Source organism: Halyomorpha halys, unplaced genomic scaffold, assembly GCF_000696795.3.
Source record: "Halyomorpha halys isolate HHAL.00 unplaced genomic scaffold, Hhal_1.1 Scaffold95.1, whole genome shotgun sequence".
NCBI lineage: Eukaryota > Metazoa > Arthropoda > Insecta > Hemiptera > Pentatomidae > Halyomorpha > Halyomorpha halys.
The window spans coordinates 654,481-682,256 of record NW_027108063.1 but is presented as its reverse complement, the minus strand read 5'-3'; the positions used below and the strand labels follow the sequence as shown (position 1 = coordinate 682,256).

At 31.0% G+C, this 27,776-nt stretch overlaps 1 protein-coding gene across 1 annotated transcript in view; it reads right to left on the bottom strand.

Moving 5' to 3' along the window:
* sog (short gastrulation) overlaps positions 1-27,776 on the bottom strand; it is a 141,597-nt gene that overhangs the window by 45,596 nt on the left and 68,225 nt on the right. The window contains exon 4 of the mRNA XM_067046428.1: positions 19,236-19,368. Within this exon, the coding sequence (XP_066902529.1) occupies positions 19,236-19,368 (133 nt within the window). The remainder of the gene's footprint in view (positions 1-19,235; positions 19,369-27,776) is intronic.

The window sequence follows — 27,776 nt, the reverse complement described above, 5'->3', positions numbered from 1 at the left end:
ATCCTTAACAATTCCTGATAATCCTCCGAGGCGTCTGAAAAGAAGATGGCCACGGGACCTTCTAATTTAAATTAATGTTTGAAGTACCACCAATGGTAGGTTCCTTCCCAAGATTTTCAAGTGTATATAAAATATACAACATATTTACTTATTGTATTATTTTGTACAGTTGTAAATTACATTAAATAAATAAATAAAAAAAAATATTTTAAAATAAATATTTCGTTATAACCGAAAAGGCACGAAGACGAAATGAAAAGAATAAAATTATTAATGAAAGAAAAAAAATAGATACAGCATTATTTGATGTTTTGAATCTAACTTGTCGCGAATTGTCATTTTTTAGCTAAAACATTCTTTTATCGGAGTAATTTATTTTACATGAAGAAGCGTACGTTACCAATCATTGTAGAGTGTTCACTAATCAAGGAAAACAAAATTTCCAAATATAGCTTTCTTATCAAATATTCTAGCCTTGCACTAAACGCAGTAGTCAATGTATTTATTTATATTAATATAACTACATTGACATAGATCTATGAATAAATCCAATCTAGTGTGCATTTTTTCAGTCCATTTATTTTTTCTTTTAAATTAAAATTAACTTATTAATTATTAAGATCATTTAAAATAATATAATCTTTAATATTGTTTTACTTGTATTTGTCTTAAAACCAATTTTACTCAACTTCAACTACAAAATTACAATTCCATCTCCTTTCCAGCTTGACGGTATGATACTACAAAACCCTTTGATTAGAAAATGTTCAGATATGAAAGGATATAATTTTATTTAAATTAAATTGGATATAAACAAAACCATTTAATCGAATACAGTTTTCCAGTTATTAATATTATTGAAAATATTGAAGTGTAGACGTTTCGATGTTTATTTATGTTTTTCTTACTGACCGCACCCATCCCCTCCCACCCCAACCGTCTTCTACAATTATTTAAAAAAATTTTGAAAGTATTCAAAGACAAAATGTCGATTTAGTCTACCACATAGCTGTAGTATTTTTTAATTTTACTGACGCTATCACTGCAGTAGTCAGGGGAAGAACAAATACTATTTTTCGGATAAAGGAATAAATTATAGTATAAGGAGATACAGAGGATGTACAGAGAAACTAGAAAGCTTTCTAAGGCATGAAAGAATTGTGTACGATGGTAGGGACGCAATGGAGTGTTGCATGAGAACGGACGAGATGGAGTCAGTAACGGTAAAGTTAAACTGCGCACGCTGTGCCTATTGTATTTAATCGACTGATCTGGATTTGCATATAATGGGCCGTATGACATGGGGGAGGTCGTGTCAGCTGTCCGGGATCTCTTGGGATATGCTGCCATACCAGGAGATGGAATGTCGTGCAGGGAGTAATCGCTAAGTCATTTCGCTGGCGGATTGAAAGGCAGATGGTCCATGGATTCTGCTATTACAATGGACCTAATCTGCGTTCATGCTAAAGCTTGTAGTTAAAGTCTTAAGTGGATGGTACCCTCTAAGATCAGGGACTAAACAGTAATGCCGTCAAATGTTTGATCTTGAATTCATTATCAATAAAAACCTTCATGATTCCTTTTATAAGAAATCCGTATTTATTTATAAACGGAGCTTTATTTAGAAAAATTACAGAAGCAAATCAAAGAAAATGATAGTTACATAATTATATAAAACAAAAATAATTTGCTTTACGGATTAAAACATTTTGTATACGTAACAATTAAATAATACCAGGAATAAATTGTCATCGGTACAATTTTTATTTATTAATTATTCATTCATAAATAAACATTGTATCCATGGTAACTTGATAACCCAGTTCTGATTCTGATGTATATTAATGTCACTACTTTGCACATCTGACAAAAAAGTTGTTCTTTTATTTTTTGTTTGACTTATTTCATACATTTTACCGTAGTATGAAGTCACTTTGAGGCAGTACTACTAGCTTATAATACAAGAGCCGGGAAGAAAAAAAGGCAGTTATCTCACCCCTTTTTTTGATTACATTAATGAAAACTATGTATAATTACTAGTCAAAATTGATGAGTCGGCCAATTTATAGGTAAGGGGATTAAAAAATGGCGGCTGTTTCAAAACCTTAAAAAACATTGATTTTTTATTCGGATCTCTGTATCTTTAAAACTACCAACAATACTAGAAAATCTAAGAGAACATTATTTAAAATCAATTTATTTTAGCAAATATCATGAAAACTACTATTCCTACGAAGGTAAAGGTCATAAACTTCTTTATAGTCCATTAAACTAGCTTTGATTTGAGTGCTAATAGACATCTGTATGTCAAATGGTTTTTGAGATAAAAAATTTTCAAAATAAAGTCACTAACTACTGATCTTTTAGTACGTCCCATACAACATTTTTATGAAATGTTGCTTTTTAAAAAGCTATATCTCGAAAAATATTTAATGTAAATAACTCCATTAGGGCTCATATTTTAGCAAATTTACTCTTCTTAAAATGACGTTCTCTTAGGTTTTCTTGTGTTGTTCCTACTTTTTAAGATATAGAGCTCCGAATGAAAAATTAGGTTTTTTTTATCACTTTGAAACAGCCGCCATTTTTTATCCCCCCTACCTATACTTGGCAGACTCATCAATTTTGACTATTAATTATACATAGTTTTCATTAAAGTAATAATTATAATTAGGAACTTCTCAATAGTTTTTGAAAATAATGAATAATGAAATAGATTATATATCAATTTTTTTCTTTATTTTTTCCAAAGGCCTCGTCAAGAGGCAAACATTTTCACTAGTTTTACGAAAAATATAATTAAAAGTTCTTTTAGGAAAATTAATTGAAAGTTGTAATTTTATTATATTACGCTGTAAGAGAACCTTTAATTGTATTGTTTGTAAAATTAGTGTAAATGCACCACAGTGAAGTAAACCATCGAAGTGCTTTCATAAGTGGTAATTCGTACTTTAAAATTTATTTTTGTTTTAGTTATAATTTATTTAATCGTCTACATTCTTACTATATTTTTTGTTGCTATTAATTGCCATCTTCTTTAATTTCATTTCATTTAAAGTGTTCATTGACCCATACCTTAGCTAATAAAAATGGAGGTTATATGGTTATACAGTTATATATTACACATATTCAAATAATTATTCACTTATTTTTCTAATATGTGTTTGAAGTTTTAGTATGTTTTAGTTTGCATCGAAAATAAATCCTAGAATAATTCTCTTTGGAAATTTTTTTTTCTTTCAATCTAGTACATTTTTATGAATACAATGTATGACCATTTCCTCGAAAAAAAGGATTTCTTTCATCGATAGCAACTTATAAATATGATATACCTCCACATACATTGACGTTGTGATGATGAATAACGAACAACCATGACGTTAAGGGAAAACATACTTAACGCGAGTCAGGTCGATTTTATTGTTGTTTAGATGTTTCCTTTATGATATCGCATGCATAGTCATACTTGGTACTTACGCAATGTTTACTAATGAAGTCATGACAAATGTTTCGTACATAGGATCAGGAAAACGAGACTCATAATTGGTTATTCTAAAGGAAATGAATAAAAGTTATGATATCAAAACCCACAGGACAATAGTATGACTGCATACATGACAATGGGTGATATAAATAAGTGTGTCTGTATTTACACTTTTTTTGAATTACATGATTCAGTAAAAAAACATTTTTTTTATTTCTGATTTTTCGACACACTTTTTATGATATGTTGCTTTATAAAAAAGTTTATCTCCAAAACTATTGAATATAAATAACTCTTTTAGGGCTCATATTTTAGCAAATTTACTCTATTTTAAATGATGTTCTATTAGGTTTTCTACTATTGTAGTCTGCCGGTTTTAAAAATATGGAGTTCTGAATGACGTATTAATTTTTTATAACTTTTTGAAATTGCAACCATTTTTGAAATTGCAGGTATCGTGATCTGACTGGTAGACTCTCATTTCTTAATTGGCATTGCCATAAGAATTCAAAAAAGTGCTATCAAAGTTTTAATGAACAAATGCCGTTTTTCCCCTTTTTTTTTTTTTTTTTTTTTTTACTTTTTTACAGATATTTCGATTAAGGATGGCTAGAATACCTAGCCATGAATACCTTCTCGGTGCCTTCCTATGCCAATCCTTAGGAACCAAAAAATTCTCCTATATTTTTAATATCTTCATCCTGCATTCTTCCATCTACCGCTTAAATACCAGACCTCAACCCACCTATATTGGCATATTCTGTCTCACAAAACTCCCTATGAAAAATTCTATATTATTTGCGGTACCAGTATTTGGGACTTTTTACCTGTCTTAGTTCGCAAAGTCTCGTTCCTTATCTCAAAAACATAAGGAATTTACCTTATCTCGAAGACCACTTTTCTCCATATATGTAAATAATAATTTGTATGTAAATTTGAAATTCTAAATAAATATAATTCAAAAGTATCTTAATCATTTTCATACAGAGCCATATTAAAATTTATTTTAATTTTATTTTTTTGGCTGGAAAAAATATTTCAATAAAATTAAACTATACTTTTGTTAACACCTGAGACATATTAAACAGTACCATATGATAAAATTAGTTCGTGACTTATTTCCGGTATATGTTTAGTTAATAAAAACTGTGTGTGTATGTACCGAATTATAATCACTAATATAATAAAAAAAACCATTGTCTAACATATTATGTAATATGTACTACATTATATAAGATCCAAAGCTTATGATATTTTATAGTAGTGAATTAAACAGCTCATTGCTATTTTATGGTAGCGAATTGGACAACAAATTTAATGCTTCATTACAATTGATTACTTTTCCCTCATTAACTTTTGTACTTACAACAAGATTAGATATAAATGATAAAATAAATCATTTTACATTTAATTACTATTATGATTCCCAATCACTCTGAAGATTATGAATAAAAAAATCGCAATGTCATAACTATAACTCCTAATCGAAACATAACAATTAATTGACTGTCAATTAATTAACAACTAATTGATTCTCTATATTTAACTCAAATTATTTCCTTGTGCTTATGTGACCTATTGGGGAATTCGCATTAAGGGAAAACATGAGTTTGTAAGATAGTTGCAATGTGAAGCTGATAGTGAAATAACACGTGATAGAGTTTCCCATTCAGCATTATGGCTCCGGCTACGCATTTGGATTCCGTAGTATGAAAACATTCTTGATAATAAAAAGGTCAAAAGGGATCTTATCTGCCTGAGTAAATTCTATAACCAAATCGAATTTATTCAAAATAAAAAATATGTTTAAGTATTCAATTTTTGGATTTTGATAACTTTTTTTTCGAGTATCTAAAAGTTTTTTTTTTTAAATTTATTTATTGATATTTACAACTGTACATAAATAAATCAAGTAAATTTGAGGAAATCCTAATGGTATGGTACAAGCATGTAGAGAAACTACCCAATGGTTGCACTCTAAAAACTTTTTTACAATATAAGGTCTCGAGGCCATCATCTTTTCAGACGCCTCGGAGAATTGTCCGGAATAAAAGAGGAAGCAAGATTAGAAACTAATGGGCTTGAGTGGTTAGGGAGTTTGTAATGCATGGATTGATATCTGGTTTGGGCTAGATGGGTTACAAATGGAACATTAAGGTCTTTGTCGATGATTTTATTTGTGACAAAGTTTCTAAAAGTAAATAATTAATCAGTCATCAGTTTGCCAATTTAGGCATAGTTGGGGCAGAAAACAAATAAAATAACATCCTAAGTAGAGACACCGCATCTCACATCAACAGAACATAAGATTAATTATGTATATTTAATTATAAATATATATTTAAAATTTCACAAAATTAATGATAATTTTCCAATTTACTGCACTGCACTATGCGAATAAGAGAACTCGTAATAGAAATAGTGAAAAATAAATACCAAAGATTCTACAGTTAATCCAGAGGACTTATCATTTATTTCCATTGCTTCGTGCACATCTCCAAATTTGTTAATGTTTCTGTAGGAACTCAAAACAAACCTTCTCCAATTTCAATTAATCAGCCACATCGAAAATAAGTGTGTGAATCACCAGCGATCTGTTCAGATTAAGAATAATTTACCTTACATTAATTTTCAGACAAAATAAGCATCTGACTTATAAAATAAGCATATCTTGCAAGCAGTATGGTATTTATATATAGTGAGGAAATTTTCTTTTAAGGCTACCGGACATAGAATTAATTTTTCACAGTTTAAGGAAAATTAAGTATATATAAAGCCGATTAAAATTTAATGCCTCATAACTTAAAAAAAACATTAATAATACGATTTTAATAATTAAAAAATAAAAATAAAATAGTAAGTAAACAATCAATATATCACTCCAGAAATATCTCGACTCAATCATAATTTCATTGGATATCTACTTAATTTTTCTTTACTTAAAGAATTCTTTAGAAATATCTCTAAAATAAAATGTTAATTTTAATTTGTGTATAAAATAATTTTTTTTTTTATGCTACGAGGTATCATAAACGATACCATTGCCGTTGTGTCAATAATCCAGATCTATAAAGAAACTATTAGTTCTATTGAATAACCTTAATTCTATTTTGTTGATTGTAGAAATTCGACCGATCCGATAAAGGAGCTTTGAAGTTGCATTTTTTAAATACATTTTTGAAATGGATCAAGGAAATTACAAGTAAGATGAATAAAAAATGTAATGAAAAAAGAAAATTCTACCATTTAATAACATTCATCTGATCTCAAAGATCACTATCAAGCTTGGCGTTCTCAAAAATGTATAACGCCTAAAGATTGCTCCAGAATTAGCTGACTAAGAATTGAATACACCAAGCTGAGCCATGTTTACGTCTACAGAACATGGTATAAACTAAATTCTGTGTTTAGTAGTTACATAGTACCAACGTACCAAATTTCAGATTTTTGCGAGTTTTGAGATATGTATCGATGCAAACAGAACTAATAACAAAAATAATAATGGTACCAAAGTGAAAGTGATATAGAATTGTAATTAGTATTGTATGAAGTATGCCTTCAACCGCATTGTAAGACGCACTTCACTTTTGGTTGGCTGGTTGGGTTGGAGTGGACTGTATAATTGAAAATGAACATGATTAAATGAAAAATAAAATCCTATTGTTTTATGTTACAAATGGTGTAGTGGGTGGCCGAAAACATTATGATTAGATTGTTAGTAGAATTTTGTATGACTCGGCTATGGAAATTGTAGATCTAACATTGAGGTGGTTGATGATGATGTAGATGTTAACTATTGCTATGTGGACTTAATTTTTCTTCTTTCTTCCCCCTGCATCTCCAAGCCTCTCCTCTCTCTGCTGCTGGGAACCACTCAAGAGAATCTACTCACACATGGAAGATATTGCTGATCACTGAACAAAGACAAGATGGCTATCTCACACTAGTCTGGGATACTTATCTTGCCACCAAGAGCGCTGGAGGAGGCAAGCTTTTGATGCTGGCCACATGGGCGCTACTGGTCCTATACATGGCAGTATTTCTGATTCAACCTTTCCGTTGCCGTAGGTTACCGGAACAAGTATATTTTTGAACACTTTAAAAAAATCACCCTTTTACCAATTGAGCATGAGGAGACCTTATTAAATCAAATGTTTGAATTATTTAAATTGAATCTGTACCGCTACAACCCATGAATGATGAGAGGTGTAGTACTTTTTAAAGAAGTACTGATACTAGACCAACGGTTGTGAGAGAAGGTAATTTGGTCAGAATCACGCTCGTCCGCCAGATATTTACCGAATTATGAGTACCCACTTTATGAGGCTGGGTGGACCCTGGAGGGCTACCGAACTAAAAGGGTTGACTCAACGGCTACTGGTAACAGATAATAATTATCTGCCACAGTCCAATTCGAACTCGGGTTCTTGGAGTTAGTATTCCATTGCCCAAATATATGAATCTATACCTTAGATAAAAAATGGTTTGCTATCAAACAACTAAGGAGTAGTATTATAATTCAATATTCACTAAAGTCTGCAGCTGAAAGAACAAATATTATTATAATTAAATTATTAGAGAATAATATATAATGAACTTTATTCTTTTTTTTTTTTCATCTTCCTAAACATTTATAAATGTCGCCTAAAAGTCAAAAATTAAAGAATAATTAGGCCTGATATTAAAATGAACCTTCCATAGCTTTACTTACAGGAATCAGATATTCCTGGAATTATGAAATCTCTGCTTCGTGGCACTCATTTTCCATAATTGCTCTGTTCTACCCGAGACACCGATTGAGACAGACCCAAGTGATCTATTACGTCCTCCAGACGCCGAACGAGGGCTGCCTACTCAGAACAAGTGGGTAGAAAGTCTAAAAATACGAAGCTGGGTCCTCTGCCCATTCACAAACACGTACGTGCGGGCAGGCACACAAACATTATCTCGTAACGACTCCAACCCACGTGAGGAGCGTATAGCTCACACCTCTGCAACCAACTGCTAACTTATTGGGTGTCGCTCAAATGCGCAGAGCAAGTTTTCAGATTTGCTGGAGATGATGCAATCTTTTACTGGAATAACGTATACGAAACAACAATTTTATTAATAAACTCTCGCTTGGTGAATGATGAGCCAATATTTTCTTTAAATACTATTTTATCCAAAACGAAGTGAATTTTGAAAATTATTCAGTATGAATTAAATATTTTATATAGACACATATAAATTATATATATTTGCAAAAGTTTCAATTTTTTAACATTATCAATCTTAAAATCTAAAAGAAAGGAGAAAGCGATTGTGTAAATAAGATGATCTTGCTTATTAGAATCATTATTGAATTTGAGAATTTATCATAAAAGATGAACTATTTTTCGCATAGTACTTCACTAATGCTGAAAATGTCTAATGTACGACCAAACAAGTCGCTAAAGTTTCCTAAGTAAGTAATAATTATAATTGGAATAATAGTTAACTTAAAATTGCATCATGCCACACCGGTTAACGCTTTAGGTTTTAAAATCAGATTTTATTATCAAAAATATTTCTAGAACGCTGTTAACAACTTTCACTCATCTAAATTCAAATTAGACGAAAATTCTGGACCAATTCTTTAAATTGTAAAAGTGTTAGTTTAATGTTATTACATTTTTTTTTTTTTTAAATGTTTTGAATATTTTGATAAAAACATTATTTTATTAAAATGTAATTAATCCAGTATTTAGTTTTACAGCATACCTGTTCATCCCCTTTAACTTCTACAATTTTTGCCGGGTCAAACACATTGGCATGTAGTTTATCTTTAGAGAGTATTGTTAATGTTCTATATAACTCATATTATGCATATAACTAAGGATTGGGAATATATATTTTTTTTTACCATCTGATATTATATCATATTTTAAGACGTATTTATTGATTACTTTTTTGATCCAACGTGTCCTGACGAATTAAACCATCAAGAACTAGAATGTTTATTACTTTCGAATATTTGCGAGAAAACGGTGCGGAAAACCAAACAATTTAAACGTATACAAAAAAAAAATGTATTAACCTCTTGAATAAATCGTATGATACGAAAAATACGATGATCGTGTTCTTAAATTAGTTTTTTCTTTTAAAATATTTATCTTTATTTAGTTACTTTGATTTTTGATTTACTTTCTCACAAATAGTTTTTACAATATATATACGGATTAAATATTCAATTTTCCAGACCTAATCGCAAGTAGTCTGTCAGAGTTGCAAAACAGAGTGCATTATCTCTGGAATAATGCCAGAAAAAAGCTGTTTAATAAACCAGTAAATGTTAATGTTATTTCTAATTACATTATCTAAAAGTGTTTAGGACTAAAAAAAGTTCTTTTTTATTATAATTAATGATTGTAATTATTTTCTACCCATAGTCATGCTTTTTAACAAACATTCTTTCTGAACATAACAATTTATTATTAAAAGTGGGAGGATCGCCCTCAAGGACGGTTTTAATCGCTAAGAAAAATACAAAGCATAGATAATATTTATTTATTAATACACATCGTTAACAACATAAAAAATAGATTGGAGCAAGAAATAGTGGTTCAAAAACATATGTATTAATGACTAGTATTTTTAAAGTTTATGAGAACCCTAAAATACAATAGTAACCTAGTCTCATTTCTTGTAGAAATTTCAAGGAAAATGAAATGAAATGAAAAATAGTTTATTATTCTGGGACTAGGTCCCTTTAGATTAATTACTAAAGCAATTTTAATTTTATAATAACATTTATTGGCCATAAAATAGTTTGGCCACACTTAATGATAATTTATATACAGAGAGAAAAAATATATTAATTAAAAAACTAACTGACTAAATAAAAACAACAAAAAGTTAATAAAAAATATCTGTACTATTATAATAATGGGTCAGATTGGTGAAGCAAAAAGGAGAGAAATATACGGAATTTAAACGAGGAAAGGGTTAGTACTTGACGTATTTTGGGGGAATGGAGTTCCAGAGATTTTATAATATATTGTAAAAGTGGCAATTTAAAATAGTCAAAGTGGCAATTAAATAGCAACAAACTTTAATAAAGTTTCACTTTTTATTAATATGTTTATATAATCTCACTATATTAATTACGAAAATTTTAATTCCACAATACGTTTTCACACTTATTAAAAAATTTGAATGACGAAAATAGTTTCGGAGTATGAAGTTGTCATAGTAACAATTAGGAACAAGTATAGATTAAATGTGCTTAGTTTAGTTTGTTTTTCAGTAAATTATAGTTTTTGATGATCTTATACATTGTATTTTTCGTTGCATTGTTTAAGACTTTTTCAGTGTCTTAAAATTCGTTTCACAAAATGGAGATCTCATTTCAGTTAGTCATCGTTTCTGTTTCGGTTCTTTAAAAGAACACTCAAAATTTTTTATTCAAAATTGAGGCTGTTTGATAAGAAAAGTCCTGTAAAAATATTGATAAAATGCTTATATGAAATTAATCCTTTATCACTCTCATGCCCTCCGAGGACATCTATTTATTAGTATCATATGCGTAAAATATATTTTTATTAGAGAATTATATATTTTTACAGGTTATGTGCGAACAATATAGAAAAAAAAAAAGAAAAAGATAATTGCGATAGTACAGATGTGGAGCACTATCTCCTAGAGCGGACCACATTTCGCGGTTCCTACATTGCATAACGGCCTTGAAGATAATAATAGTTCTTTTAAAACATTTATCACCTTGAATTGTTGTCATTTTTTATGCCTGTGTAATCTGATTTAATTGGAATTTATAGGATATAGATTGATCAGTGACATCAGCCCACTCGTATCCGGCTGGGACCACCGCGCAGGCGCCTGACTTATATTTCCTCTGGGACCGATACCATCGCGGGGAACAAATCGAAAATTTGTTTTGTTTCATGTCTGGTGTCTTTGAGATTGCTGGATCGCCGTTCTTGGGTGGATAGTATAACTGCTAGATCTTAGACACATCAGGGCCTGTATTCGCAAGTGATTCACAACATCAATAATAAATTTTCCACTCGATTATTATTAGCACAATCAACTAATAACTCTAGAATTTCATTGAGATGAAACGATTAGTAAGACGTTTAAATATATTATGGGTAACTTGAAGGGAATGAAGAAGTAAAAAGAATTGTGATATCTGTAATTTTTAATGAAGTTGACGCTGTCAGAGATTTTTAAATAAAAACAATGAGGGGCAGGTCGGAAAATAAAATTGTAAACCTAAAACCTAGTACGCACTGCGACTCTTTACATCTACGGAGAATCTCTCCTGCGTACGGGCAAGCCCGACTCATTGTCAGGATGAATCTAGTGTGTTGTAAACGAGACTCAGAACCCGCTCTTGTTTTTCACTTCAATGTTTGGTAGTTTTTTGTGTTACTACGTTGCGGAATAGAACCTGAGGGGTTACTTGATGGAGTTAAAAGCATGTACGTGATTGTAGTTTCATATTGGATTTATTGACTCATAATACTATAAATAATGTTTGTAAATTATGGTTGATTGGTAAGAAATAAAACGTAGGTACTTACTTATAATAATATGAATAAAACAGGTTACACATATTATGAATTTTTATTTCAAATTGATAAACCTGGGAAAAATTGAAAGTAGCTCTCAGAGGATATTCCCGAAAAGAAACCTTCGTAATTTTTTCAATCACAGATGAATTTGAACTGAATCTTGCTGTGAACACGGTGGTTTGTTGAACAGCCTCGACGTATCCGAACAATAAATTTATGCAGCCCGGATTCTGAATCGGAACATGAATCGACTCAAAGAATTCCAGTGCGTAAATACCTTTAGTGTTGAAATTCCAGAGGCGTGGGAGAAGATAGTTGGAATTCAAAGCTGTATTAATTGAGTGGGCCAAAGCAAAAAGATCTTTTGATTACTGGCTGCCTAAAACTAAATCGAAAGTAAATAGAGAATGACCAATTATGGTTTTATCACGCTATTTAATGTTTAAAATAATAACAATAATACCACTTGATAAACCATAAAAAAGAGTTTTACCCTGAGAATAAAGAATGTCTCCATGTATTTATCATTTTATGGTTGACATTAAGAAGCTAATTAGGTTCAATCCGTCATATCTATCTGTAACCAAATATTTTTCTGGTATTACTGTCAGCCCAATTTGAAGACATTTTTAAGGTTTGTGCGGGTTCGTTCCTACATGATCTTATAGAAATGTTATCTACTGCTTTTGCTTACAAATGAGTAAAAGTATTATATTTAAAACAATTATATTTCGAGAACTCGTCCAGTCTGGCTCAGATGCGGAACATTTCGGGGATAACTATTAAAACAGCCAAATATAGATTTGTTTTATGTAAATTATGTAAACATACAAGAGTATGAATTTAATAAAGACTATTAAAACAAATTATCATTCTGTGAAAACGAATATCTCCACACGTAACACGTATATAATTGAGTTATGTCGCAATATTTAACAACATAATTATACGATACTCCTACTACATAGGAACAAAAACGTATTTCATTCGAAATCGCAAATTTGAGGGTAGGGCAATTTTTTTAGAATCATTAATAAACAATATTTCATAGAACCTATCAAATTATTATGTATTATTTGGTAACAATTCGAGTTTGCATGTAGCATGGTAATTTTGATTGATGTCTGAGATATGTGCGTGAATGCCCAAGGCAAATGTCAAATACCTGCGGATCTTCGAAGGACATTTTCTGGCGCGTGAAGTTTTTTTTAACGCGTTATATCACGAATTATATTGTAGCAAATAAAATAATTCCTGTCATCCCTATACTTAATAATACGCGGTAGGTTGGGGATTGGGTTTGAAAGTTGATAAAACGGTCCTAGAATTACATCTTTTAACTTCAAGTAAATATCCTTATATTTAAACCTAATAAACCTTTTTCTGAATTTTACATGATAATGTCACGAGAAATCTGTATATTTTTGCTGCATTAAACATATATATATTTATAATTTACTAGTAAAATGTTAATCTACTAGAACAATCACCTAGCGCTTAATTAATGTAAGTAGAATAGTTCAATAGTTAATAAGCACGATCCAAGGGTATGTGATTTCTAATGTTCGTTACTCTATTCTAATGTGCGACTCTCTGTTCTGACATGGTGAAGTTTGTCTTTGCGTTAATGCTGTACTTATGCTTGTCAAAATAAAAATACGATCCTAACCTAATTCTAATATCTGAAGAAGATGCAAGAGGGTTGCGATCAAAAAAGTACAAAATATTTTTCAACTATTTATTGTCCGACGTTTCGCCCCACTTTGCAGGATTAAAAAGATACAAAAACAACAATAACATACGAAAAAGTAAATTAAGGTAGGATAAATATTATGTAAAAAAATAAGTGAATAGAAAATTATAAATAATAATAAAGGAAGGAAGACATATAGTAGTATAGTAGTAATATAAAATAAGCAATGATAAGAATAAAAAATTACGTAGCAATGATAAGAATAAAAAATTACGTAAACTATACGGTTATAAAAGTACAAGAGACGCATATAAAACGAAAAAACAGAAAAGTAAAATTTTTAACCGTATAGTTTACGTAATTTTTTATTCTTAACATTTTTTATTCAAGTTTATTTTATATTAATACTATTTTATGTCTTCCTTCCTTTATTTATTTATAATTTTCTTTTCACTTATTTTTTACATAATATTTATCCTACCTTAATTTATTTTTTGTATCTTATTGTTGTAATGTTCTTAGTTTTTTTTGTATATTTTTAGCCCTGATGAAGTCCTGCATAGTGAGGCGAAACGTCGGACAATAAATAGTTGAAAACTATTTTGTTCTTTTACATATATATATCATTTGAACTTTAAATAATGGCGTCATCAGTAGTAATATCTTATATAAAGTTCGAAATATATACTTACTTGTAGCTATGTACATAGCGATTAATCACTTAAGTCCTGGTTGAATAATTAGATCAAGTTAATTAAGTTGGACTTAATGGCCGTTATCGTTGAAGGATATTTGATTATTTTAATCATGCTACATTTAATGAATGATGTTCTTGTGGTGTCTTAACTCGATCCCGCAAGACTTTCGGAGAAAATATTCTGTTCTATTCCGCGAGATATGCCCGAAGGTAGGAAGGCAGCTCGGTAAGAAGCATGACGGCGATTTAGGAAGAGCCAGGAAGGCGGAGAAAGGAACGCTATGTACGGTTGTCTGCGGCCAGAATTGGAAGTGTGACGCAGCGACATTCCAAATGTGGTCCGGGCTACGGGCCCCTGTGTCTCGCTGCATTTTACCACATTGCTCGTCCTAACGGGCTTCCGAAGATGACGGAGTTTTCCCCGATGTGGTGAAGGGTTTTCCTGGAAACAGGTTGTAAGGAGGTACCGTTCATGGGAAGAGAACTCCCTGGGGGACCTTGGTGATCTCCTCCCATTCAGTTTCTGTATTCGGTGAATGTAGGATCTTTACTTTCTAGAGAGCATATCAACGCATTGATTATCTATAGATAAGGCGATTGTATAAAGGATAGCATTGAAGGAATCTAACGGAAAACTAGACAATATAATCAGCAAAACCGAATAAAAAAACATTTCATCATATAGAATTATGGTATTTGTTGGATAAGATAAGAGATAGTTGGGAGAGAGAAGAGAGAAAAAAAAAAGAAGGCTATAACATATAAAAAGGTTGTGTGTATGCCTTATTTTATGTGTATAAACAAATATATATGTAGTATATATATTCCTGTAATCGAGGATGTATGGTGATGGGTACAACCCCTCAACACCAAAAGCACAGAAATTGGAAGGGAATTCTTACCTTTCTGCCCCGCCACTTTATGTTTGAGTATAAACAATAAAGCAGTAAAGAAGAATTTAAAATGTATAATATTTCACGTAATACTATAATGTAAATGCCAGAAAAAGATTTATTGGTTTAAAATAATGTATTAATCTACTTTTAACAGTTCATTTAAATGAAGCTTTGGAATATTTGGTAAAACACTATTTTAAGTTCACTATAATGTTTAATTAACTCTTTGTGTATAAGTTATTAAATAATTATTGTTTCATAAGGAATGAATTAAATGAATGCAATACAAACTTTTATTATACCGTTACGAAACAGCTTTCCTTAACGTAGCCTTATATGGGCTTATTAATTAGTAACCTTATTAGACATGCTTATTAGTTCCCACCATTAGGTATTATAAGTCCAGTACAGTTCTACAATCTGACAGCACTTAATATTTACGCAACTGGAGTTGCAACCGCTTTGACCGTTACCAAGTCCAAATACACGCCTTTAAAATTGAATAACCTGGAGTAAACATTTTATGTGAATATACTTGTTAATCTGGACGTGGAATTTTATTTCCTTTTGAGGCTCAAGATTTTTATTGTCTTATACACCCGAGTGACACTGGCAGCCAAGAAATAAATATTGACCGATCCTGGTTTAAACCCACAACGAACAACCTTGAACTAAACCTAAGCCTCTGAAATTTTTTTGTTTATTAATATACGTATATATTATTGTAAAATTTATATATACTTATATTGCACTTTTAAAAAAAAAAATTTTTTTCTTTACACATTTAACCTAGCAAAAATATGATTAAACCAAACTTTGATCCCGGCTTGGGACAGAGGTACATTTTAATGGACTTTCAAAGCGCATTTGCTTGTTCAAATCTATGTATACTGACAAAATATATCATTAGTGAACCATAGGGCCATGTGAAACCAGTTGGGAACCACTGAATTAAATTATAAATACCTACTGACTGCACTACAGTATCCTTTAATAATGTTGCTCTTACCCCTGTAGAACAGATCCGCTACCTTTGCCTACATCTGGACAAACGACTAACCTGTAATCCTAACACAAGAAAAGACAGAAAACTACACGTCGATTTCGACTTTTACACAACTTACTAGACAAACTTTCTAAGCTTCCAATTAATTAAAAAAGACTGATCTCCTCATCTCCTCTTAAAATACATACTAAAGAATGATCTACATGACTGTAATAAGGCCAATCTGGACATATGGAGTTGAGCTTTGGGGCTCCACTAAACCTTCGAATTCCTCTCGTATTCAATCCTTACAATCCAAAATCCTTTTTAAAATCCTCAATGCCCCTTATATTGTCACAAATAAAATCATAAATAAAGAAGTCAATGTTCCCTATGTAACCGATCTAGCCCGAACCAGATGCCATTACTTCCATTATAAACTCCCTAACCACCGAAACCCACTAGTTTATAACCTTTCTTTTTCTGTCATTCCCGACAATTCTCCGAGGTGCCTGAAAAGATCGCCACTAGACCTGCAAATGTAAACGTCATAAGAGAGCTACCAATAGGTAGTTTCTTTACACCTGTATTCTCTATCCATTAGAAGCTAAAATCAAATTTACTGGACATACATATATGAATGTACAGTTGTAAATAGTATTTATAAAAAAATTTTTGAACATTCATTGTTGTTATAATTTTTAATATCTAGAAGGAGATTCAGGAACTAATCATTAATCTAAGCTACTTCGTAAAAATTACATAAGTTAATAGTGATACCGTTAAATTTTACATTAGTAAGTTGAGACAATAAAAAAAAAAAGTGCTTAGCTGAAAATGAAGTAACCGTTTTTGACTATTAAGAAGTTAAATACAGCCCTTGAGAGTCAATAAAAATGAATAATAGTCTTTAGTGCCAGATATTGTTGGCTCTCTCAAGTTGTTTACCTCACCCTTTATCTTAAACATTGCAATTTAAATTTTACATTTACTAAAAGCATTCTATACTGTTTTATCATTATTGATCAATGCTTATAAAACAATAAGTGTACCATCATTTTACCTAACCAACAAAAAATATAAAATCAATTCATAACCTGGAATTGGAAAAAAGCTGTTTCCAGTAATAAGGATTCTTTGATGACGTAATCATGAATTATTTTTCATGCTGAAGATGATAAAGCAGAATTCATTAATGTTCTGTGAAAACTAAGTTAATGAGATTTACAGAGATGAATAGTAGGTTCGTTGATATTGTATTTTATAGAGTAAAAATTTTTAAATCATATTACACAGATGTACTAAATTATTCCTCAGATAGAAACTTGACGTATTTACAATTGATTGTCAATTATTTACTAAAACCTATATGGACTTACGCCTGCCAAATTTATAGACCTTCTAAAAAGACACAGATTACAAAAATAAAAACTTTTCAATCGCAATTTTTAAGACTGACCACGAACTCGCCACTCAATGTTTCAAATGAGGCCATTCTCACCGAACTACCCATTCTAACTATAACGAACCACAGTCATATGATATACAAACGGTTTCACAACACACTACATGGACATTTCAATAAATTTGTAAGACAGATGGCAACACATGACATTCCTGACGTAACTCGGCGAAGGCTGAAGAGGATTTGGATGCGAGACCTCCTAGTGTAATCAAATCATTTCAGGTGAATGCACCACTGGGTGGTGTCTCCCTCATGCCAACTCATGGAATGCCTGAATAGTACAGCTCATTTGTTGATTGTAAACTAGATTTACAGGTGCAAATAAAAAAAAATTATAAAGATAAAAAAAAGTAAATAAATTAATTAATTTAATTGAAAAAAACAACATGGGTGATCTTGATGGGTGAACCTTGTAATTTACTTCATAGCCATAAATTATTTTATTTTTCAAGTGTAAGGAAACATCTTAACTGAAAATATTATGGGTTAAAAAGGGTAAAAATCGTCTAAATAAGTTCAAAGTCGATTCCGCAGCTTTCATTTAAATTACGAAAAATAAACTAACTCGTAAAAAAAAAAAAATCTTTAAGGTTCTCATGTAAGGCCTTCGATTCCAGTGCTTTATGTACTTCCTAAGGTTAAAATGAATACAACTGTTTTTTATTCAGCCTGATATACTAATGCAACACCGACTTGCATATGCGTCTCTTAATATATGTATCTTGTATACTGACTACATAAGCTAGTTGTCATCAGCAGGTTCAGGAATAGACTTAGGCCATTGATTCTAGCCTATGACTCTGACAAAGTATGGGAATATTTTTATTCGCCAAACCCATGGCATATGATGATTCATTAAAATAAATCTAATACAGAGCGAATATAAAAAGGGGGAAAATAAGATGGATGTTACGTGTAATTCATCCCTGTCTATGTCAGTCCCGATCATGAATCTTAGACTAATTGAGATTACTAATAGTTCTGGAACAGGGGCCAAGAATTAATGTAGAAAGCCACCCCAAAATACTCTAAATGTGAAATACGCTAAAAATAAAAATGCCGCCTTAGCAACTCCACCAGGTTATGTTAACCTTGGGCGCAATCCAGATACCCTTGACAGCGGACGCCATCAGGTTCTGTCTTATCCCGCGAGGGACGTGCGCCTGATGACAGGTGGCAAGCAGACAAACAAAAGGTGAGCCGTAGGATTCGATGACCCGGGGAGACCCGTCTCTGGCTGCCGTCCAGGATGAGACTAGGAAGTGAGTATATATAGTCTGACTGGACCACTGTGTCCGGCTGGGCATCTTAGGTCCCATCCTACGGCACCTAGAATTCACGGATTTGCGTGAGATCTGCAAAGGCTCTGCAGAGGCAAAATTGTGCCCTGTTATCGGGGATATTTATGAAGAATCTAAGTACACTTTAAAAACTCTGGTTTATACAAACTTAACACTTACCAATACCATCGCCTGGGCATGCCTTGCAGCAACGACCTGGAGATAGGACAGGCTCTTCGCATTTGGGTTCTGGGCATTCGTGCTTGATGTTTCGGCAAAATACTTTTCCCACTATTCTCTTCTTCTTGTGAATCTGAAAATACAATAATAATAAATCAATTTATGCACATGAGAATTAAACAAGTTAAATGTTGGGAACTTGTTTTTGCTATACTACGTTCATTTATAAACCCATAATTTACCGTTCTATGTACAATATGGTGACAAACCGCACATAGAACTTGCGTATTGTGAACGATTGCATCAAGATTTTTCTAAAATCAAAATCCAATATTCGTACAATCTATTACTATCATCATCTATTGGAATTGTACGTAATTGTATCTAAAATTATTTTGTTCATATTCTCAGATCCAAGGTATCATGAACCTCAATCTTACAATAATCTTAAAAATCATCCAAAACTATTCTAGTGAGCGAAAGGAACATTTCCGTGAGTAAACAAGAACTTAAGAGAAACTACTGTCAAATCTAACGCATCTTCATATGGCTAGTTTGATTAAAATAGTAGTAAGAGTAGAAATAAGGATCTTCAAAAAGGTTTTCTGCAACATTCATACCTTAATACAGTGGTTCCCAACCTTTATTTGGAGGCAGAACCTTTCTGACACTAGGAGGAAAAGGGTGGGATTCTTTTGGTAGAATTAGGTAAATGGTGGAACCCCTACATAGGCATTTGGTAATCATAGAGTAATTACACTAACCCTGTACCAAATATGGAGAACATCTGATATTGTGAGGTTCAAAACTATCGAGTTAGTGTGAAATGACCCATTCCAAAATTATTGCGTGGAAGAGATATCGTGGAACCTAGTGTTCCACGGAACCTCGGTTAGGAACTATTATCATAATATCTCTCTCAACCTGGACTCCTTCCTATCTCTTGTCTTCCTATCTATCTGGTTTACTGACACTGCGCTGTCAACTAGGAGGTTCGCTTTTCTCGCAGTGCTTCAATTTTTTAATTATATTTAGCGTGTGAAAGTCACACGGTTGTGTGCTACGTTGTTACCTCTTAATTCTCCTATCAATTAACCTTTGTCGGGTTAACTATCTGAAGCATTGCTTTGTTTTCAGAACCATTTTTTCAACATTTCAGAATATCTTTTTTTGTCCTTCTCATAGCGCAAACAACCACATTTCATATGGACATTTAGGTATTTTTTTCACATTGCTGCTAATTACATCTAATGATCTGTTGTTTATCAGTAATTTATTATATAAATATTAAATATTAAAGCAAAGCACCGAAATTATTACCGTCAGGTTTTAGGATAATGGGCATGAACTGAGTACTTCACAGAAAATATTCAGCATCTTCTCTTCGATCTTGTTTTTATGTATTTGTGGATGTAATTTGTTTTTAAATTTTTTTTAATATGTAGGCAGACATATTATTCCGAGTATACTTTCTCCATATGGTTTGAAGAGAGTGCTTTTTCATATCAAATCACGATCCACGCGATGCCCACCTTCCATCCACACCAAGGTTTCACGTGGGGAGCGACATCCTCCATGACTCATGAACGAACCATTGATAGGCCGTCGACGGAGGAAGAAAGTGGGAATATAAACACCTGGCAATTTATGTTGGCCCTACTGTATAGATATATATAGCCGCGGTTGGCAGGGGATACCTGCATTGTCTGGACCGCGTCTGCAACCAATGGTCCGTCTTCGTCATCCTCTACTTTGTACATTTGAGGGTAGTTCTTCGGTTCAGTTCATCCTCTGCCTAGTGACCACGGTCGTGTCATATGGTGGATTGTTCCTATGCGTAAGAAGCAATCAGGAAACAAATCGGAGGGAATCAATTCCTCGCTTCCATGATAGGCAGATTTTTTAGGAAATCAATAAAAATTAAAAACGGTTTTCGTATGAAAAGTGTGTAAAAGATATGTAAATAAAGCTCCTTGATTCTAAGGCATGTACAGATAAAAATATTATTCCACTAAACGGATTCTCTCAAGTTTCACTCCAAGTATAACCTTGAAGCTATTTGATATATACTATATTTCCTTTGTAAGTTAGTAGCATTTCCGTCTAGTATTCGAAAAATTACCAGTTAAATTCCAAATACCTTTTTTCAGAATTTTTTTTTAGTTTGTTTAACTCCCTCTTAACTTCAAAAACGCTATAAACTTGGTAAGTTTTAGATGCTTCAAACATACTTTTTTTAATAGGTTGCAATTCTCTAATGTTTCTCAATAATTATTTATGCCAGTCGAAAAGTTACTAAAACGATTCTACATCGGCATTCTCGACTGTTCTCTGATGGTGATCTATATTTTTCCTACGCAAGATATAAATCACCATTAAAACAAAAAAATAAATCACGTTACGTTTGTTGAATTAAGTTTTTGAGATAATTACAGAGCTGCGGCACGGCTGTTATTTATCGCAGCTGTCGGTGATAGTTGTGTGGGCAGGGTCGGCGAGCACTTGTTAAATATTAATACTTCCTTTCAGCGGGCAATAAACCTCTCCATAAAATAATCTTAATAACATTAAACAGCCATTCGATTGTGATCATTTACTGCGTTGTACATGCACTTTATAATTCAGAATAGGTCTATTGCATTATAATAACATTCGGGGGCAAATACGTTCTTATGGGGCTTCAAGAAGGAATCATTAGTGTGCAATTCAAAATATTAAAACTATATAATTTAATTTTTTTTCTAATATATGTTACTAACGCATTATAAAATAAACAAATTCTAAAAGTAACGTATTAATCGTATAAAATACTCTAAATCGAATAAAAAAGTAGCATAATAATGAATCATGATATATATTTATTTATTTGTTTTCTAATGTGCCGCTAGCCGATATAAGTCTTGTCAATAATCAGTATTTTTTCTATTCTACTAATAATTGAAAATGAGAAGGGAGTATAAAACAAACATGATATTTTTTAATTATTGAAAATTTTTTATTTAATTTATTCAAAAATATCTACAACTGTACAATAAGTAAATATGTTTTGAGTTATATTAATAACATGATACAGAAGTGTGGAGAATCTACCCATTAGTAGTATTTCAGTTACAGAAACATAAATAAGTATCTACATGATAATATTCAATTTTGTTTTATTGTATTATCATTAATAGTGCGTAGCGTTAAAGGTCCGAGTTAGTTCTTTTGGTCTTAGAATAATTAATAATTTATATCAAAAGCTGATTTAGCAGCCAGTCTGAGTTGGTGGAAAAAAAAAAGGAATGAATTGAAATATTTGTATTTGGTGTATAGACCGAAATTGATTGTAAAAGTCAACTGTAGGGAAAAAAATTGTTTTCTTTCTATTTTATTATACCATGTAATTTATATGCAATTTATATCTGTCCGATTACGGATTGATTAGTATGCTGTGTGATATAGCAACCTGATGTATTTGGGTAGCATAGATGAATAAAGTATTTCTCACTCTCTCTCTCTCTCAAAGAATCGTGGTTTGTACAAATACGTTCTAGCTGTACATAAAGTATGAAAGCTCTGTCTTGCACACATACACACAAACATGTATTGATAACTTTATTCTTGACTGTTCATGATATATATTTTTGAGGTTCTTCAAGATCAGTAAATGATAGTAAAACTATATTGAGGTCAGGTTTCGTTACTTCGTTGTTCGCACAATTATGCCCTGCAGTAAAAAAATAAGTTTCTTAAAAAAAAAATCCTTAACTGATTTTTTTAGCACTAAAATGTACGCAATACAAAATAAGATTAATAAGTAGAAACATCACTATAATATTAAGCTGCAAACCTTGTATGATTTAGTCCTACTAATATTTCCATATTTTTAATATTTAATTATAATTTTAGCAATGTTTCTATTTTATAATATTAATTTGTATTTAGTGCATTTTCGTGTTTAAAAACTTTTTTTTTTCACTGTAGGGCATTATTATGCATACAATGATGTCGCGAAACATTGTCTCAATATAGTTATTTGTTTTACTATTAACTGATCCTCAAGAACCTCAAATATATATATACTCACAACTCGCCAAACCTAAAACATGATTTTTTTTTAGCGCTGATCAGGTCATAATTGTTCATTGTAATGAGCTGTTGTTACTATTGAAGAACCTCCTGTTTCTTGAATAATAATAACGTGTGAATTCACTAAATGAATAGAAATTTATTAAAAACAAATTGACGTTTCTTTCTTTATTTAAATTAATTATTTTTATTGTTTTAATTATTATTATGGATCACTTGATCACTGGTTCACTCAGTTATAACTCTTTTTTCCAGATCAATAATATCTCATTCAGCAGAAAGAAGCGCTATTTTAATCAGTTCATGAGGATATGATCCTGACCTAATCCAGAGATGTATATCAGGGTTTGGTATAGGAACTGATATAGTGCAGTATTGCAGCCACTCGATCGCTCCGCACTAGTTCAATCCTCGGCCAACGCCCGGTCCCAGAACGTATTTATTTCTGACGGGTCGTTGACCGCCTCTCGGGTTCCTTTGAGAGGATAAATAAAAAACGGAATCGAAGAGGAGAAAAAAAATTCGCCCTAGTCGCCAGGTTAATCTATAGTAAAATTTATCTTAAGGGGGCTAATTTTAAATCGAGAGAGCGATATGGGTGCTATCAAGATGCAATAACTGTTCCCTTCGGTTCCAGGTCAAGAGTTTTTGTTTTGGGATGGAGCTGAGCCAAGGGATCGCCTCAGGTGTGACGGGATTCTGGAGGCGATATATTTTGGCTCGCTCAGTTTAGCGCCTCTCTTGCCAGTGGTAGATTTATGTACTGCCTTTGATATTGTTGCACAAAATGCAAGAGGATGAAAAAAAAATATCATGATCCCTATTGTGTGGATCATGATATTTTTTTTTATCATGATACTGTTTCCTATAGAATAAGAAAATAATCACATATTAAGTAAAAAATAAAATAAATTCTACAGAATTTGTGTTAATATGAGTGTTTAGAATTCTTATAACTTAATGAGGTATCCATATATCTAAAATCATACAAAATTATATTTACTAGTTGGCTCATGCGAATTATTTTTGTATGATATATTTATAAGAAGCCATATGGTGATATAGTGTGCAAAATAATTAAACACAAGTATTTATTTATAAAATGTATCTAATTTTAAAACGTGCCATTTTTTAAATGCTCCTCTGGTTTACAAAATTACTTCGAAAAAAATTATGAAAGTGAAAAATTGACCTTCGCTTAATTCTGATTTTATAGTGTCATGTTTATATACTTTTATATCTATTTTAACAAAAACAAAATAAAAGCATAAACTACTGATGGTGAAAAATGTTCATTTAATTAAAGTTCAAAATATTTAAAATTATGTCATTTTAAACAGGCATCAGCTGATGAAACCCTCCAAAAAAAAAAAAGATTAATGAAATGAGAAAAACCTTTCAATATAATATTTAAATTTTCGTTTTATTTTTTATTTAAGACGTCGATAGTGATATATTTTTTTTCTCTATCACAGTTACTTTTTCTTTTTCATGAATGACCAAGATATGGTCGAATGAAAACTCTAATTAGGCGTCATTTTGTAATATAAGGGAATTTTCCCCATTTGTTGAGATAATCTTTATTATCTAATAAATAAGTAATATCTCTGTATAACTAATACTACAAAAGGTTACCTTTGAGAAATAATATACACAGATAATATATTGCCCTTTCATTTATTTACATCATTTTGTTTCCTAGAATTACTGACAAGGTCGCCCTCACAACCTATGACATACGTTCATACAAAGTTGTGAAGAGAATAATGAATTGCGGTTATCTTTGTCAATGCTTTTTTTTTTTCATTCTTAGAACATTTCCAAGATAATATAGGAAGTATCCCAAAATACAGTTGGAAGGTACAGAATACAACATATTTTATTAATATTGAATATCTCAAATTGAAACTAGTAAACTCAAAAATAGAAACATTTTTGGTACATCATATAAAATATCTTAAAAAATAAGATTTATAACCTTTAGATTCATAAGTCTGCACGCGTTTTTCAATTTCAGGTGCTTTTTAAATATTGCCCGATTAAACTATTTTAAGTTTCATCTTCCCGTTTTAAGCAAATATTTTATAAGGGATATGGGACTGTCATTCTCAGGGTGTCTTAGTAGGGTGGTTCCGGCCTTTTTGTGTTATGATACCCTCCTATTTTGAACTTGGAAATGATTATTTTCCGAGATTGATTCGCAATGATAATGTTTTTATCTCTATACTATCTTGATGAGGATTTGCGAAAGTGATGTAAGCTAAATCTGGAGATATACGAAACTTCAGGAGAAGGAACGAAGTTTTTTTGTTAGAAATAAAAGTTACTTTCCTTTAAATCGAATTAGCCACAATCATATTCAAATATTTAATAGTATTTGTTGTTAATGCACTTCATAATTAATTTTTTTTTTTTTTTATGAAAACTTGTTTTGATGAGAACAGAATTCTTACCTAATTACAGCACTTTTGCTCTCAAAAGGCTCAAATTGTCGAGGGATAGTTTGTAATAACTAAATAATGAATGATTTTAATTATTATATTTTATTGTACAACATTTTACAGCTGATATAGATATAATTTTGCTATTAGTTTTTGATAAATAGTTTGATTATGCTCATTTTCTTTATCCTTCTATTTGTGTATATTTTAAGAGAGATTTTATTTATTTTTATGTACTTTTTTTCTTTCATTTATTTATTTATTTTTCATTCTTATTTTATTTTAGTAGGAACGTGATGATTACATCACTATTACCTATTGCCCACAACTGTGTGGCAAATTGTAATATCTATGAATAAATAAAGTTTTTTGTATTAAAAAAAAAAATAGTTTTTGATATACCTCAGTTGAAGTTGAGTAAGTAAAGCAAGTAATAAAGAATATTCTTCATTATTAGTGTTTTCTCTTATTTTAGTTCTGTGGCAGACCATCCCTGGGGAAAGGTTGAGCTAAAAACTCAATTTCAAAATAAAAACCCGGTCAGACGTACGAAAATAACAGCTTGCCTTGGGTAGTTTTTGAATAAGTGGTAAATAAAGTTCCGATTATTGATATAGAAAAAGAGTGCCACGGGACAGGAATATATTTAGATACGGCCAAAGACCTGGTCTATTTTTGTTGTCTGGAGGCAGAAAGTTGCGAAATGCAATGTACACTCTCCCCCCCTCCCCAAGCCCACCTACATTGAAACAAAAATTTAAATTTAAAAATGTCATTTAATAAGTTCTTTTACTTTTATTAATAATAAAATATAATAATTTTATTCCTATTTAAAATAGGGTTAGTTATAAATATTAAAATTTATCATGATTAGTACAATTCGATTTCTCAGAAGGAAGTTCATAAAATTCAATCCTAGTCCATACTCAAATTCATAATGAAAATTAGTTAAAATCTAATAATATTATGTTATACAAATTAATCAAAATGAATGAATTAATAAATTATTTAACTGTATTGTTTGCATATGGAACAATCTGATTGATTATTACATTCCTGACTGTTAATTTTTTTTTTCGTCAAAGAACTCTATTTTAGAAGTATGATCGTATAAAATAGCCCAGCAAACATTTAACAAACAATTCTTGAAAAAAATCTAAACCGTTACATTTGAAAATAATTGAAGTTGGAAAACTAACAGATCTATTGACGGAAAGCATATGTTACTGGAAATAATACATCTGTTCGAACTAAATAAGTAAGTGTTTTGAAAATATACAAGTTGATTTGGTTTATTTTCAATCTGGCCATCGAAATCCAAAACGGATTTAGTATTTTAAAAGCAATAATAAGTAGAATTCTTTTAATTACATGCTACTTATATTATAATGGTGATAACATTTTTTTTTTTAATGCAAATTAATTTAATTTTCTATGGTTTTTTAACACATTATGTTTTTAGTTTTTTAGCATATTAATGCTTATGGAACTACTTATTCGTTGTATAATCTTTATTTTTTTTTATATCCATTCGACGTTTCAAGGCACTTTTATTTTTCACCATCAGGATTAAATTAACAATAATTATAACGTTTGCTTTTACCTTTTCTTTCTAGTTTCTTTGGCATGCGATCAAAATAAATATAACATTATTTATAATATATCCACATTTAACTCAACTAATGACTCTTAGTCTTAAATTTTTATATTTAATAGTCTGTGATTATTCTCAATAATTCAATGAAAAGTGATAGTAGATCATTATGATTAAGTTTCTATGTAAATTGTGGAAAAATTGTAATCAGTGACAAAATATATTTATTTGGATCAAATAATAAGGAAATTTTAAAGCAAAGAAGACAATTAACAGTTAAAATTATTGTTAATAATAATTGCTCATGAAAAAAAATAAAGACTATATTATGAGGAACTATGATAAGTATCATAATAATAAATGTATGATTAAAAAAATGGGAACCTATCCGTTTGAAGTTGATATATACTCGTTCTGAATCTCTCTCTCTCTCTC